The following is a 16,185-nucleotide window of genomic DNA, read 5'->3' as shown; positions in this document are numbered from 1 at the left end:
CCTCACTTTATTCTTCCATATACACAAAAAATTACACAATGTGTGTGTTTGATTTTTTCTTTGTTTTTCGTTGCTTTAATCATATATAGATTTTTCCGTCCAACTTTGTCTTTTTTGAGCTTTTGTGCTTTTTGTCTCTAATAATCTGAATTACTCTAAACGAATCTTTCTTTATTTTTTCATAACTGAAAAATTGCATATGATAAAATTAATGCAAATCACTATTTTTTTTCTTAAATAAAACTTGATCAAGTAAAAAAAACATAAATCCGGTTTAAACCCTTGTTTGATCCTCACATCTTGTTCAGGAGTTGAGTCTCCATTAATAATGACCTATATAAAATAGCAAAAGTAATCATTAATATATATATACCAATGTAGCTAGTATAAGAAACAGTCTATTGATGTAAAATCAGTTGTTAGACTTATTTTCTCATCGCTTCCATATTCCTAAGTACCTCGGTGGTAATCCTCTCATCCTCGTCGATATTCCTACGCTCCTCCATGGTTCTCATTTGTAACTCCGTTATCATCCTAGACACATTGGCAATGACTGCAAAATAAAATAAAAAAATAGACATGATTCTCATGCAATAGAAAGAATTGATCAAATAGAGATATCAAAAAATATATAAATTTTTACCTGCATCTCTTTTCATCTGCTTCACTTCGAGTTCCTGAATTCGTTCGTCAATTCTGGATATTTGTTCTGAAACTGATTCGAGTTTGAAGACTTCTTCGAGAAATTCAAAACAATTCTTCCTCCTTGGGATTGAATGTGAAGGGTGGCTTGGAGGAGAAGCAAGTGTTCTAGAATATTATTGGAAGGATAATTAATAATCAAAAACACAATAAAAGAAATTTTAAAAATGAAAATACTACTAGACATATATAATACCTCGTGTAGGGTGAGTAAAATCTTGGACGAGGACGAGGATGACGAATTGGGAACAATTCTAAACTATACGAATGCACCATCTTGAAGGACGAGATCTATCGTCTCTCTACTCTCTCTTTTTCACCAAACACAAACCCTACTTTTGTTTGTATATTCATAAGGTTAACATTTGTCTTTGTAGAGAAATTTGTTTGATAAAATTTTGAAGAGAAAATCAAAATATATATATTTAATTTGTTTTGTAGAGAAAATCAAAATCAAAATGTAAATATTTGTTTTATTTCGCCAACAAGAAGATCTCCCGATCCTAAATCATAGCGCCACCGTTTTGATTTTTCGTTGTTGGATAAAAACATGTTAATAACTATATCTAACTTAAACACTCGATTATTATATTGAATTTATTTTTTTTCCTAAGGAAAAATCCCTAAGCAAAGTGTATAATCTAAGGGGAAAAAAACGAATAAAAGAAATTAAGCACCACAGTTTTTATTAGCTTAGCAGTAAAAAAATTGTTGATGGATTGGCATGATGTTCCCAAATCAACAATGTTTCAAAATCAAGACTCCATTCTTTAAACTATCAGCCTCTCCGATAGTTTAAAGGAGGACCTGCGTGGTTGCATCATCGTGTTGAATTTGTGCTCTGTTTCTGAATGTTTCCTTTTGTTATGCTGGCTTTTGATTTGTACTCTTGTTAGTAATTGAAGAAGAAGAAGAAGAAGTGCTCGTAATATATGTTTCGTTGAATTGTTTATAAAAATTATTTACTAATCACGCATAACAGTTACATGAAACATTCATAAATATACACTGACTGATTGTTCTCATACAAACATACCGTTCTTTCACCTGTCTAAAGAAGAGAAAAAAGGAACCTGAGACATACTTCTTGGACTCTGACTCCATGATCTTCGAGGAGAAGGCATTGAAGGCATCTTTCTCTCAGGATTCCTACTTCTTCTGCTCTTTGCTTTTCCCTGCATCATGATTTTTTTCAATCATCTCTTAATACTTATTTTGGGATAAGCTACAGGGATTGAAGCTTCAAATGGAACTATATCTTCTTACCTTTAACCTAAAGTGGTGTACTTCACTTTCAAGTAAACCAAGTTTTGTCTTGAGCTGTTCAAGTGCCTCTTCAGCAACTTCAGGGTTTATGTCTGTAAAGTCTTCTCCTGTTACACCTGCTGCCTGAGGGAAATTTCAGTCCACAAAAAGATGTTTAGAATTCTATTATGTTGACGTACGTTTTGGAGTTTATTTACAGTGAAAAACTATGACTGTTCCTCTTACCTTTAGGATACTGGTGCAGAGACTTAATAGCTCCTGAGCAAGCTGCATTCTATCCTCTTCGGTTTCCTTCAGTTTGGTACTTAACTGATGCGTCTTGTCAAAATTTGAATGCGGGTTCTTTACAGAAGATGCTCGGTAAAAAGCAAGCTCTTCTTTGGCACGAGAAACACTCACATCTGCTCTCCGTAACTTCAAATTGAGCTCATCTAGCTGAAGTTTCAACACATTGTTTTCTTCCTGTTGCATATGACACCAAAGAAAATAAGTATCAGAATAAAAAAGAGTAATTAAATAAATACACAGAGAAGTTAGAGATTTCTTGCCTTGATTCGAGCTTGATCACGAGTTCTCCACTCAGGGTTTTGATGAGACGATAGCTTCTTCACTTCTCCTTCAAGTTCCATCACTTTTATTTTATGACTAAAATTCTCCTTCTGTTGAAAGTAAGAAGATTAAGATATGGTCTGTCACGACTTTTGTATAATGCGTAACACTAAAATAAAAAAACGGTGCCTATTTTAACCTTTAGTAATTCATTCTCTTTCTTAAGCAGCTGCTGATACTGCCGATGTTCCTCGAGTTTTATCTGCGCAGTAACTAATTCTGTCTGCTTTCCTTCGATTTCCTCTATCCATCTGCATCGAGATATTGTAAGCGAACTTATGGTCAAACATCTCGAATTGGCCAAAACCCATATTTTCTGCTATTGAAGGTTTGACAGAGTGCAACACTTGCTTACCCTTGCCTTTTCTCATTGTATTCATTGAGTTGCTGCTTGAGATGAGAGACTTCAAGATCCTATTTACATAAAATTTCAGGCAAGATACGTTTGATTATTACCACTTACTTATTAATATTTCTTCCTGCAGTTCTATCCAAAGAAAATTACCCTTTCTCGTGAATCTGAACTATTATGTTGAAGCATCTCTGCTATCTTCAATACTTGTTGACTATCCAAGAATGACTGAAAAAAAAAGCGAAAGAAGGAAAAAAGGTCATTGACTTTCATTTACCATTTACTGGTTTATACAGCAAGTGACAAGACAATGACTAATGTAACCAGGTTCCACAGAGATTAAAGATAGATCTTTATTTTTCATTACAGAAGCAGAAAACATGTAAAAGCTACACAACATGTCAAGAAAAAGAAAAGTTAAATAACTACTTACCGCACAATTTGTCACATTCTGTTTGACTCCCAGCAAAACTCGATTAATATCATGTGTCATGCTATCCACCTTGGCGAGTTTTGAATTCAATAAAAATATCTGGGGAGCAGAAATACGAGGTTAGAAAAGAAAATACCAAATGGATGCCAAACGTTTCAATATAGCATATAGATAACATTTTCGATTAGTTACCTCTTTCTGCCGGGTTGAAACTACAGTTTCAAGCTCCTCAATTCGTAGCCTTGCAGCAGCAAGCTCCTCGTCCTTCTCAGATCTCATTTGTTGTGTAATTCCCAACCCTATGCATCTGAAAGGAGAGCCAGAACCCCGAGGTTTCCCTGAACCTTTACTCAACGAAGAATCTATAGCTTGAGAAACATGGATTTCTGGCTTTACTTGCTCAGCCATTGCTTCCAACTCCTTGAACTGTTTGCAATGGATCACTCTTAGTAAGTCTTTTGATAAACTTTTAAGGGTAGTCAATCAATTAAAAACTATCTTTACCTTATGCATGTATTCACTAGCCTGAGCCTCTGCATGCAAATTTAATTCCGATATATGCTCACTGAGTTGAGTAATCTGTTGCAGAGTAAACATACATATACCATCAATTTTTTTGAAACTGTCATTAAGGATCCATCTCTGTTCAAAATAACAAATATTGTTACCTCGGTCTTTTGGTCAGCCGTATTTCTCTCCAGCGCTTCTATATGCTTCTTAGCTTGCGCAAGATCCATATGCTTTTCATCTAAAATTCTTTGACCACACAAAAAAAGGATATGAGTTGCTTGAAACATATACCTATTTAAGGTGCTTAATTTTTTCTAACCTTTTCATTTCCTCATCAGCATTTCTTGCACTTTCCATCTGCTGGCGTATGGTATGAAGCTCCATTTCCAGCTCCTCCCTTTGCAGACGCTGTCTTTCAGCTTCATCTTTGACAACGTTAACCTATTGAAATACGCCTCCGTCAGACAATTAAGCACATCGATTAAAATAAGCTGTTACATAGTAAAAAATGATTAGTTTTAACCTTGTTTTCTAGTACGTTGATAGTATACTCAAGTTCCTCAACTGATCCTTCTAATAGCTTCACTTCTTCTTCTCTCTCGTCGGCATATGTCTTTCTTGATTCAGCAATCTGTGAGAAGAAGATAAACAAATTTTAAGTAAGTATTGCAAAAAGGACTGAGAAAATGGACGTGTCTTGTCAAATCTAATTGTGTTGTTGTCTACCTGTTGAGCTTCTATGTACCTAGCTTCCATTTCTTTAGCCTCAGATTTCATCTTCCCGAATTCTTCTTTCAGATTCAAAACCTCATCTTGGAGATTATCCCTCTCATCGATGGCATCATTTAGTTTTCTCTGGGTAAACGCAACTGTATCATTCAATTGTCCGAGAGCATTTCTTAGATTAAAGAGCTCCATCTCCATGCTCTCTGATACTTTCTTTGTCTGGATCATTTCCTCCTCTAGGGAGCATTTTTCTGCCAAGAGATCTTCAGCTTCCGCTCTAATGTCTTTATTTTCCGCTGACAGCTTTTCTTGGCACTTCCTTGCCTTTTCAGTATCCACTTCAAGGTTGCGGGTTATTTCTTTGCTCTCTTGCAGTCGAACTTCAAGCATTTGGGCGTGAGAAACAGCATCTTCTAGTTCAAAGGTTTTCAAAGCTAGTGTCTTTTCTAAAGCTTCAACATGAACCATGATTTCCTTTGTTTCATCTTTCTTGTCCCTGGAATTGGAAGCAGATTCTTGTAGTAGGCTGAGGTCAAAAGACAACCCCTTTAGAACATCATCCTTTCTCAAAAGCTCATCGTGGAGATTCAGATTCTCAGACAACAACTCTTGTACATCAATCTGCAAAGATTGAACAGTGTCTGCGAATACTGAAGCCTTATCGACGTTTTCACATATCAGTTGCAACATTTTATCAGAAATAGCCATACCATCTCTGGTTAGTTTCTCCAGTTTCTTGCTATCTTCAGTTAGATGTGAGCATTTGGCAATGCTTAACCTCGTGACATCTAGTGCTTTAAATTGATCTTCACCAAAATGTATGAACTTGTTCTTAAGGGATACGTTTTCCTTCTTCAACGAACTGACAATGTCAGCATAAACTTGGACATCCCTTTCTTTGATATCCAATTCTTCTGCAGTTACTGACCGGGAGTGTTCGAGACTGTAAAGTTCAGAAGCTTTCATCGCCAGTTCTTGCTGTAGGCCAGTGATGCTAGACTCCAAGAAGATGACTCTTTCTCCAAAATCCTTGTTTACTTCGTCTATTTCGGCGATTTTTTGCACACTGCGATCAAGATCCGATGAGAGAACCTTGATTTTACTCTGTGCTTCAGTCAGCTCTTCTTTCACTGAAACGGTCTCCAGTTTGTTATCTACCAGACATTGGTCTTTGAGCTCACCCTCCACCTGGGAAACAATAAGTTTCTCTTTAAGATCCTCAACGATGACATGATGATCAAGAAGCTCTCTATCCACAACTGCTAGACAAGAAGAATATTCTTTTGCTGTTTGCGCCAGAACAAGCAACTCAACATCCTTTGAGCAAAGGTCCATTAAATAAAGCTGAACTTCAGTGTCAAAGAAATCATTTTTCTGATTCAAATGCCGTTCTTGCTCCAACAGAGTTTCTGCAAGGTCCCCGTTGCTCAAATCTATTTCTTTCAGCAAAATATCAAGCTGAGATCCCATGCTGTTAGATCTTTGCAACATCAGGTCCTCCTGGTACTGTAACCCTGAAATTTTCTGATCAAAACTGCTTAATTTTGTAGTAAGTAGATTAGTTGCTTCTTCATTTCTTGAAATTCTTTCAAAACCATTCTTTATATCAGTCAGTAGTTTACCCTTCAGATTTGCAAACATTTCTAGCTCCCTTCTTAACCTTAGATTATTATCTCTTAATCCGGCTATGGAAGAGTTTGATACACACAGACCACGTTGAAGCAAACCATTTTCGGTATTGATCCCTGTAACTGTTTCCAACAAAATCCCCATATGGCATAGGTGCAGAACTGAGATAGCACAATCCTTCATGATTATTTCTGACCAGATATCCTCAAGGAATAATCTAGCTGAGTTTGTTTCTGAAACCCAAGACTTTAACTCAGATAAATCTTTGGCCATGCCAGTCAAGGCCACAGATGATTCATCCTGTAATTTTCTGACAACAGTGGCCAGCTCTTCGACAAGATTTCCTATTCCCATCAAACTTGACTCGAATAGCTTCTCAAGGTACGCAAGTTTCTCATTTTCTTTGACATTTATGGATTCCAGCTCCTGCAGCTTTTCAACTAAGGCTTTTTTCTCTCCAACCAAGCTGATTCCTCTTTTCTTCTGCTTCTCCAGGTCAAATCTCATCTTTTCGTTCGCTATTACGAGCTCATTGACTGTGATATCTGCTTCTCTAATAGTCCCTTGAGCCTCCTCAAATTTTTTAAGAATACACAAGTTTTCTACATATTCTTGGTCAGCCTCTATCTTCATCTTAGCTATTTCATGCTCCAAAGTCTGTAAAATAGCATAATAATTTCAGAAAAAAAAAGAGAGAAAATTTATAGCATCTGAGAGAGATGTAAAGAATAGGTGAAACCCTCCCTCCCATAAAAGATGTAATGAAGATAGCAAATGTACAAAGTATGCGAGCCATCTCAGTTTTGTGCAGTTAATCTAGTGATTTTTAATAACGTATCATAATTTTAAATCCAGTAATTTGAAAGGGACAAGAATAACGAGTTACTTGCCTTAAGTTTATGATCTGTGACTTCCATCTTGTGCTCATATTGTTCTTCCATATTACTCATCACAGTATTAAGGTTGCAAATCTGTGCAGCAAGATCGTTCAAGTTGCTTAAGCTTCTTTTCTCAGATGCCTTTAGCTCTTCCTTCTCACCCTTGAGATTGGCCATTTCAACTTGAACCTCCTTCAAGCTTGCAAGTGCAGATTCCATTTCTTGCTTTAGCAGTATTATCACTTTACCTCTCTCACTAGACACCTTACTGCTCAATCTCATGGACTCTGTATGATTGTTGTTTGGAGTCTTCTCTATGCAAGAGGAGACAACTACATTCCTTCCAGGTTCCTGTATGGAATTTTTTTCAGTAAAGGACTAAAACATTACTATACATAACAAGGCATGATCGTTAATATAAAAAAAGTTTTAGCCCACCTGTCCTTCACTACAGTGGGCTGGAGAACTTAGTGAATTCTCTGCCTCAGTGTATTTGTCATGCTCTTGACACATGGTAATGCATGATCTCAGATCAGATACGCCACCCTTGAGCTCAGAAAGCTTCTCTTTCATCGCTGAAATGCTAGTCTCCTCAATTTCTTCAAGCTTTTGTTCCATAGCAGAAGCATTCTTTTCTTCTTCTAGAAGTTTGCTTCTAAATTCCTTACAGGTAGCTTCCAAATCTTGTACTTGTTGCTTCAGAGAAAGAATTGTTCCAGTAGATTCCGCAACCTGAAAATCCTTTTGCTTCAACTCAAAAGTATGGGATTCGGTTACCTCAGAATATCGGTTGACAATTATTAGAGAAGCTGTTGCACAATCTGATGCTTCATAAATCAACCTTTCAGCCATCTTCAGCTTCTCTTGAAGCCTTAATATTGTCTCTGTTTTTGTGCACAACTGCGATTTCAGGAGGAGAACATCTGTCTCCTTTTCCTCGAACTCTCTCTGGTGCGCTTCATTCATTACTATTGCTGCCCCTTTAAGAGACTTCAACATGGATTCTATATCACATCGCTTTTTATTGGCATCCTCCAAACAGCTTTCAAGATCTTCAATCATTAATTCCCTCTCAGAAAGTGTTCTTATTAATCCTCCAACCTGTTCAGATATCCATATCCTTTTATCTGGTAAGGAACCCGAAATAAGATCAGCCTGGTAACACGCATCTGTAAGGCCTTCATTCCCATTCAGCAGAATTTCTTCAAGCTCAGATGTGAGAAGTTCCATTTCATTTGATATGATCAGTAATTCCATGTCTTTGCCTCTGAGCTGTTCTTGCAACTGCTCATTATCCATGGTCGTGTCTCGTAATTTATCCTGCAGCTCCTCCATCTGAGTTTCTAAAATCTCTACCTGCTTTTCAGTCACGTTTTCTTTTGACTGGAAATCATTGACCTCCTTCTGAAGAACTTCAAGCTCATTCTGCAAACAGACAATCACCTCAGCAGTTGCAGCTTCAGCTTGCTTGCAAACTTCATCCATTTCTTCATCTCCACATGCCTTAGAAGCGATATCACTCTTGTACAGCATGTTCAATCTCTTAGCTTTTTCAAGAGATGCTTGCATCTTCTTAAACTTTGTATCAATTTCACTGTCCTCTGCAGGATTATCTTTGAACTCATCGCACTGTTTGGACTTCATTGCTGGGATATCAAGCTCTTGCTTTTTTAAAAGCTCAAAATAGTTCTCCTTTATTCTCCTCAACTCCACTGCTTCTTGGATCAATATAATGTTCTGCGATTCGAGAGCTGCAACTGCAGACTTTGTCTCCCCCAGCTCGCTATAAACATTTTTTTGCTGCTTGCTTATCAAAAGTAGTTGGTCCTTCAACACTTCAATATCAAATTTTAAGCGAACTGCTTGTGCCTCTGTATCACCACGTAGTGTTCTTTCCTCATCAAGTATAATTTTTTGTACGTCCAGATCAAGCTGCAGTTTGATGATTTCTTCGACATAATTGGCCTGCTCACAAGCAAGTGTTTCGTGCGGCTCAAAATTTTGAGTCCCCAACAGCGCCTACAATTTTTTTACAAAATTCAACTGTTAAGTGAAACGCTCAAGGTTAACCTGCAGAAACAACAAAACAGATGGTTGGGCAGATTAGTAAATCACATTGTACTTATTGTTCAAACCTTTTGTTTGTTCACACTGCTATGTTCATCAGGTGTGCAAGCTCTGATATCGCTGACCATAGCTTGTAGATCATTGATTTCTCTGCAGGAGAATGGCGAGAAGACTCATCAGGGTATGGGGAAAATGAGAACTCATTTGGCCATATACCAGGAAAAACCCAAGAATCATCAAATCAGATTTGCTAACCTACTAAGCTTTGCATTCTCTTCCAGGCAAGAACCAAGGTTACTTCTGCATTTCTCAAGCTCGTAACAGGTCTTTTTTAACTGCAATGGAAAAGACGTTAAGAAAATGAAATTGAAAATACGTGATGCACAAGAAACAAGAGAAAGAAAGTGACTCGACCTCCTCCTGTAGAGAACAATTTTCTTTGCTCATACGTGATGCACCCTGTGCCATACGAAATACAACAAGATATTATTGACAAGCAACCAATGAAGCACAATCCTGCTGGATATTAAGAGATATTAACATATAGAAAGAGGTAAATAGATGTAACCTGTGGCTCTATTCCATCATCAACATGTTTTTGCCAGTCAGAGTTTTCATCAAGAAACTGGAAGAGCTGCATGAGCAATAGCTAAGGTTAAGGATGGTATTGCAATCGAAAAGAAGAATGAATCGATACCAGGATGTTGTGCTAACTAGAGGTACCTGGTTTCGCAGATTTGAGACTTCGCCCAGTAGAATTTCTCTCTCACCTTCCTCATAAAACTCTTGAAATCTGCAAGTACCATAATAACAAAACTTTTTATATATAAAAAAGCACACATTATCTTTAACGTCGGCATCACATGTTTTTGAAGATTTATCACCTTCTAAGTTGATCCAGTAGCCTTATGTTTTCCAGGGCAAAGCGAGTCAGTTCAGGATTTTTATCAATTTTAGCTTGAAGCAGCTGAATCTCTTCTGACAACACGTTATTCTCTTCCAGCAAAAAAGAATCTGCAGATATATGGTTGCCAAGAAGTGATTCTAGCCTCTGTATCTTGTCTTCTCGAAACCTGAGCATCATTTTTGTGCTCCTAGTATCTTCCTCCCTTTGTCGAACCTAAAGTTAAATGATCATAAATGGATTCAGGCGATATCTGAAACATAAGTGGGAATGGGAACAGTGTAGGTGAAAAAGAATTACCAAACGGTTTAGATGCTCTATCTCCGCTTCAAGCTTCTTAATTGAAGCATCAGCCACATGTTCTCGTCTTAATGAGCCAGCAAGTGTTATCTCCAAAGATTTCAACTGATATATAAACATATACAGATTTTTAGTGGAATCCCAAGACAGAGGCATATGAATCCTCAGTAAAGCCTAACATACTTTCTCAAGTTGATATACCTGCTTTCTAGACATCCTTACACAGCCTCCAGATTCATACACAAGCAAGTTACCAGCCTGCTGTTGTCCTGTCTCATGCATTACACTTGATGGCGAATCGACTTGTGATTCTGCGAAGTTGGCTGTTGCTGATCCAAATGACAACGCCCTGGATATGTTCTGGCGCTTGAGGAGGGAAAGCTCTTCCTGTTCCGCAGACACAAAAAATTGTCTTAGCGTTATTACAGCTTCACATAACGAGCACCTAACGGCAGTTTAAAATGTTACACGCCTTTAAAAGTCGGATTTGACGGCGTAATTCCAGGACATCCTCGTTGGAATCTTCGTTGACCACGGCCTAAATAATTTGATACATAATAGTTATCCAAAGGTTATTCATGATTTATCTCCCTCAAAACTTACAATATGGATTACAGTGCAAACTTACATTGTTCTGGATTAGCTTTGCTCTCTGAGCAAATTTAAGAGTGTTGAGCGTCTCTGCTGCACAACTGTCAGTGATAAACGAGAGAAGCGATAAGTTTTTTACTAACTATACGAGTTAATGTAACACTAGATCAAATTAGCTTTGAAAGAATACCTGACGGAAGGACTGGCATTAGCAATAATCATTGTTTTAGAATTGCCACCCAGTGAGTCCTGTAGATAAAATAATTACCGTTATAATGCTATAAAACGATAGATATCAACTTCAGTGAAGAAAGCCAATGAATTTAGATTTAACCTGAAGAAGAAATGTCAGCCTGGAATCACGATATGGAATATGCCTTGGTTTACCATTTGCCACATCCACAAGAACCATAATTACATGTCTGCAATCAATAATAACGAATAGTCAAATTTAACATAACAGCTAGTTGAGATACTGAGTTATGCCAGGGAATAAACTATTCCTTGATTACCCTAGTGTGGATAATGATTTATTGATACTAGCAGCTTCTTTTAGGCGGTCACCCTCAGCGCCAGAAGTTTTCTGCCTGTTACAGAATGCACAATGTTAGATGAGGTTCTACGGCAATACCAAGCAAAACGCACTATAGTTACCTCTCTGATCCAGCGAGATCAACCAAGTTCAGTCTTGCAAAACGCATATTAGCTGTTGAGTCTTTTTCCCATCTGCTCTCAATCACGCATGTAAATACACTATGTGATCGGCTGCTTTCTCTGTTCATATTTGTTGCTCCGACTCTTCGATTCAAAGAACCCTATTGTACAACAGATAAGATCTCAGGAACATTAAACATAAGACAAAACTGTTTGGTAGACGGCAATACTAACCTGTGTGATAAGCCCTAAGATGTCTTGAACACTTTGTACTTCACATTCAGTGAGATTTTCCACATAGACACCGCTCTTAATGTCCTCTCGAAGCTAAAAAGTGAAAACACATTAGAGAACTACGCCTTTCGCATCTACTTGGACTTTCACCAACAAAAGAATATAAAAGTTACCTGCAAATTTGTTGAAGACGGTTCAAGAAGGTCTGTAATTTGTTCATTGTAAATCTCAAGGAAAGAGCATTTGCAATTGTATTTAAGTCTCTCGTCTCTTCTGCTCTCTTCCTCCTGCAACAAGAACAATGAAGCAAGATGCAATTAGCAAGGTTAAGATATCTCTGTAATAGATATGGTAAAAGCTATATCATAAGAGAATTACAGCTTGTATTCTTGCAAATAAAAACTCAAATATCCGAGGCATCATTCCTCTGTTGGGACTTGGTTTAAATTCTAAATCACCGACTTCTCCAAGCATTGTATATGTCTTTCCACTTCCTGTCTGCACAATCCCAACAAATTATTGCAAGTTAGGAACTGAAAGAAATATAAGGCCAAAGAAAGAAACTATCCCCACTAACTCCTATTCTGAAAATTTAACTATCCCATCTGATTGTAACCTTGTCAGGATTTTCAAATAATTTCTTAAAGAGGACATGATATTAGAATTAAGTGTCCTCACCAAATTACCTAAATTGGGACATCTTTACAGCTCTATCACAAAACAAAAAACAGCTTTACCATGGTCACCAGAAAACGCAAGGCTTAACAGAAATAAACTTGCTAGTGTTTTTAGCTTGAGCCTGACCCAGAGGTAGTAGATCACTCTCATAATCTATCTCTAGAATCACAGAGTAATATACCTGGCCATATGCAAATATACAGCTGTTGTAGCCAGACAAGCAATTTTCCACCATGGGGAGACCAGCTACCCGAAAAAGGGTTTCCTACAAATTTAGGATGCAAAAAAATACTTTCACATATGTGAAGAAAAGGAAACCAAATTTTCTGATTTCGTTCTGAGTCTTACCTGGTCAATTGTCTCACACGCCACATGATCGAACTGAAATCGTGTTTCTGGTGGTCCAATCCATGCTACGCATTGTGAACTTTCTTGCTTTAAGCACCTATTGTACCCATTTATACTCCTCTCCATGCTATTAAGTGGTCGTACACGTATAAGAATCTGCAATTCATTCAGTAACCATCAATGTGTGCCGCCTAACAGAAACTTCTTAAAGTCGAAAACAAGTTGTTAAAAGACACAACTTGGTGCAGCTAAGCTAATGGACAGTGAACAATGAGAAGAGTACAGCAATTCAAAGACTCCAAAAGAAACGAAAAGTAAACCATGGGAACAAATTGCTACCTGTACGTTGTGATCCATCCAGAAAGATGGATCTTCCTTAAGGCTAAAGTGAGGAACTTCGACCGAGTTAACAACTGTTGAAACTTGTCCAGAAGAACTAGACAAACCTTTATACAACGAGGCATAACCACCAGCTCTAACAGTTCCAGTCCCATCTAACTTCCCTCTGTAACAAGATCCTGGAGGCTTAGATACACTCTTAGTAGGCGTATTCTGAGTCGAATTGGTCTCCGAATAAGCTCTCCCAACAACTCTACCAGTTTTAGGAGTCGTATTCAACAAAGCCGCGTTCGTTGTATTAGTGATAGAATCACACTTATCTCCCCAACCAAACCGATTCTTAGAAAACGCCGCTGCGGATCGATACTTATCAGGCGTCCGTAAAGGCAATGCTGGATCTGGGTTCTTTGCTCTAGGCTTAGACGGAGTTCTATCAATCTTACTTCCACACTCGTGTTTAGGATTCTTCAATGAATCGTTGCTGGTTAGAGACAAAAGCGAAGCTCGGAGATTTTCAGGAACATTCTCGATTTCGTCATCGTGATTGTCTGAATCTCTACGGGAAAGCTTGGTCTCCTTTGACATTGTATTACCCTAATCTGAAACAAAACCCAGTTCAAAATTTATGAAATCGACACACGAGAAATGATAAGTTTAGAAACTTGGAATCCATAGCTAAAGCTAAGAAGCTCGTTGGGTTTAAAGGCTGAAATAGATCTCACCTGTGTAGTAAATTGAGCAACAAAATCCAAAATTTGTCGAGCTTCTAAAGAGTTCGCTCTCTCTCTTTCTCTCTCACTCCCTCTCTCTTTCTAGATTCGCATGATTTGAGCAGTGAAGCAGGACGGAGAAAGGAATGTAAAAGAAAGAAGATGAAATGGACGGCTGAGATTGCATCTTTATGTTTTGTACTTTGAGGCGCTGTTCGAATTTGAATTTGGAAAGGGCTTTCTCACGTAATAAAGTAGGCTTGTAGAGGTTAGTTTCGTAAATGAGAAACCTATTTTCTTTTATTTTTTCAAAAATATTCAAACGGCTAAGACATTGAAAAAAGCAGTAGAGACTAGAGAGGGTCCATTTTAATTCGAATTATCTCGCCTCGTGATTAAAATATATATTTCCTAGCGGCTTATGTCAAAGTTCGAGATAAAATAAAAAAAATAGACTAATTTTGCGTAGGATTTGGTTTGGTTTGGGTCTGTTACTATAAGAATGAAATAAAGAGACTATACAATATACACCGTAACAAGTATATCCTTTAATTTTGTCATATGACAATTATTGTTCTTCTTTTTCTTTTTGGACATGGATAATTATATTTTGTTTCATTTTGGTAAATTAGGGTCCTGTTCGTTTGCCTGTGTTCGTTTGCTTGTCTGTGTTCGTTTGCCTGTCGCTGACGACTGAAACCAGCGACAACGACCAAAAGTTGTTTGTTTGCATAGCGATCAAAAGTAACGACAATCGCCAGCGACCAGCGACCGCAATTTTTGGTCGCTGAAATTTTTAGCGATCAGTCGCTGATTTCAGCGATTAGTCGCTGGTTTTAGTCGCTGGATCCAACGACATGCAAACGAACAATTTAGCGATCAAAAAATATAAATTAAAGAATAATTAAAAATAATTAAATTAAACAGAATTAAATTAAATTAAACTTAAAATAAATGTCTTTTTGCACTCTGAACGGTTGTGTCTTTTAATCGCAACTTTCCGTAAAAAATATTGATGGTTGTTTTTTCTCGCTTGTGTCTTTTATTGCAACCTTCCTATATTGTAATTTTCTGTCAAAATATTTACAGTTATTTTTTCCGGTTAGTTATATATATACTATTGAATAACTACGAAATTTAGAATATGCATCATTTGGAGTTAGATTTGTTTTAAAGAAATTATTATATAAATAAATTTATAATATTTTTCTCTGCGATATCAAGAAAGGTTTGAGTTCTAGTTTAATTAAAATAATTCTTATTAAATTAAGTTAAAATAAATTAAATTCAAATAACATAAACTAATTATAGTCAAATTAAATTTGATAAAACTAAAATAAATAAATCTATTAATTTATTTTTCTCATGGTGTATGATATATATGATTTACATTTTGATTTTAAAATATAAATTAGTACCAAAAATAATTAATTTTAAAAAAAAATATAGCGACTGTTTATAGCGACAGTCAAACGAACAACACAACGACAATTATTAGCGATTGTTGATGTAATTGGTCGCTGAGTCCAGCGACAGACAATCGAACAATATATGTTGTCGCTGGTTGCTGTCGCTGGTCGTTGGTCGCTGTCGCTGGATCCAGCGACAGGAAAACGAACAGGGCATAGGTTTTGTTTGTTTTATTTAGTATTTCTAACGTAAATTTTAAAAAAGCGCCAAAATCTAGAAGAAGAGTAATATGCGAGAAAATCACTTTTACTCTTATTTATTTACTTGTCTTGCCAAATTTCCATCAAAATTATTAATTACTTAATTATATAATTTTTGACTAATTATTTACTTTATTGGACCCGGGATATGTAACTAAATGGGCTTTTATTGGGCTGTATTCTGTGGACCATTAATAAACATAATCTTTGAAGTGCAAAAAAAAAAATGGGACCCGGGACAACTAAATCAGAATCGGGGCGGGTTATAAACTTTTCCCTATAAATTACCACTCCGATGTTAATACCCGCCTCTTTGATCCCTCAGACGATTTCTTCTTTCCGTTGTATCTTCCAATCACCCGATTGAGCTCCGCTTCACTTCCTCCGGCTAAATGTGTACATACTCTCAATTAGGAAACCGCCAATCCCACATAACGTTGAATGTCGTCGTCTCGGTTAGATATCAACGAGGGTTTTGTTCTTGGTTCCTTACTAAACAACAAAATTTGACGAAAATTGGTACTTGGGTATGAACGTTGTTATTCCCTAATTGTACCGGAAAATTTGATGGTGGTATGTTTCCCT

The 16,185-nt window shown here is 37.0% G+C and overlaps 1 protein-coding gene, 1 long non-coding RNA gene and 1 pseudogene across 3 annotated transcripts; all 3 read right to left on the bottom strand.

Annotated features, from left to right (window-relative positions):
• Positions 1-1,598: 1,598 nt before the first annotated feature.
• Positions 1,599-14,128, bottom strand: POK2 (phragmoplast orienting kinesin 2). Its single transcript, NM_112791.6, has 37 exons — positions 13,943-14,128; positions 13,221-13,819; positions 12,882-13,037; positions 12,715-12,798; positions 12,234-12,353; positions 12,029-12,142; positions 11,856-11,948; positions 11,622-11,782; positions 11,480-11,554; positions 11,302-11,389; positions 11,158-11,216; positions 11,005-11,068; positions 10,849-10,914; positions 10,578-10,763; positions 10,377-10,481; positions 10,057-10,292; positions 9,896-9,965; positions 9,741-9,806; positions 9,587-9,631; positions 9,428-9,507; positions 9,241-9,322; positions 7,544-9,124; positions 7,118-7,456; positions 4,599-6,884; positions 4,396-4,503; positions 4,192-4,313; positions 4,031-4,118; positions 3,867-3,941; positions 3,555-3,788; positions 3,363-3,461; positions 3,083-3,157; positions 2,933-2,991; positions 2,717-2,828; positions 2,517-2,627; positions 2,194-2,430; positions 1,969-2,091; positions 1,599-1,877 (listed from the first exon to the last, which is right to left on the bottom strand). Exons 2-37 carry the CDS (start codon positions 13,803-13,805, stop codon positions 1,746-1,748), a joined length of 8,316 nt encoding a protein of 2,771 aa, NP_188535.4. The 5' UTR covers positions 13,806-13,819; positions 13,943-14,128; the 3' UTR covers positions 1,599-1,745.
• AT3G03795 lies at positions 14,059-14,368 on the bottom strand. The gene has a single exon (NR_141037.1). It is a non-coding gene; the product is annotated as an other RNA (long non-coding RNA).
• Positions 14,369-14,595: 227 nt separating this feature from the next.
• On the bottom strand, positions 14,596-15,556 carry AT3G19045 (annotated as a pseudogene; the record flags this gene model as incomplete). Its single annotated transcript has 1 exon — positions 14,596-15,556.
• Positions 15,557-16,185: the final 629 nt, after the last annotated feature.

The sequence above is a fragment of the Arabidopsis thaliana genome, chromosome 3, assembly GCF_000001735.4.
Source record: "Arabidopsis thaliana chromosome 3, partial sequence".
NCBI lineage: Eukaryota > Viridiplantae > Streptophyta > Magnoliopsida > Brassicales > Brassicaceae > Arabidopsis > Arabidopsis thaliana.
Note: the sequence above shows the minus strand (reverse complement) of the source record. Positions and strands in the feature narration are given on the sequence as shown.

Bases quoted from the DNA above. Each gene is read 5' to 3' on its own strand.
- POK2 (NM_112791.6), bottom strand. From the start codon at position 13,805: ATGTCAAAGGAGACCAAGCTTTCCCGTAGAGATTCAGACAATCACGAT. The intron at 7,457-7,543 runs GTGGGCTAAAAC...AATTCCATACAG, and splicing joins CCCACTGTAGTGAAGGACAG to GAACCTGGAAGGAATGTAGT. The intron at 3,789-3,866 runs GTAAAGATAGTT...CATTGCAAACAG, and splicing joins CTAGTGAATACATGCATAAG to TTCAAGGAGTTGGAAGCAAT.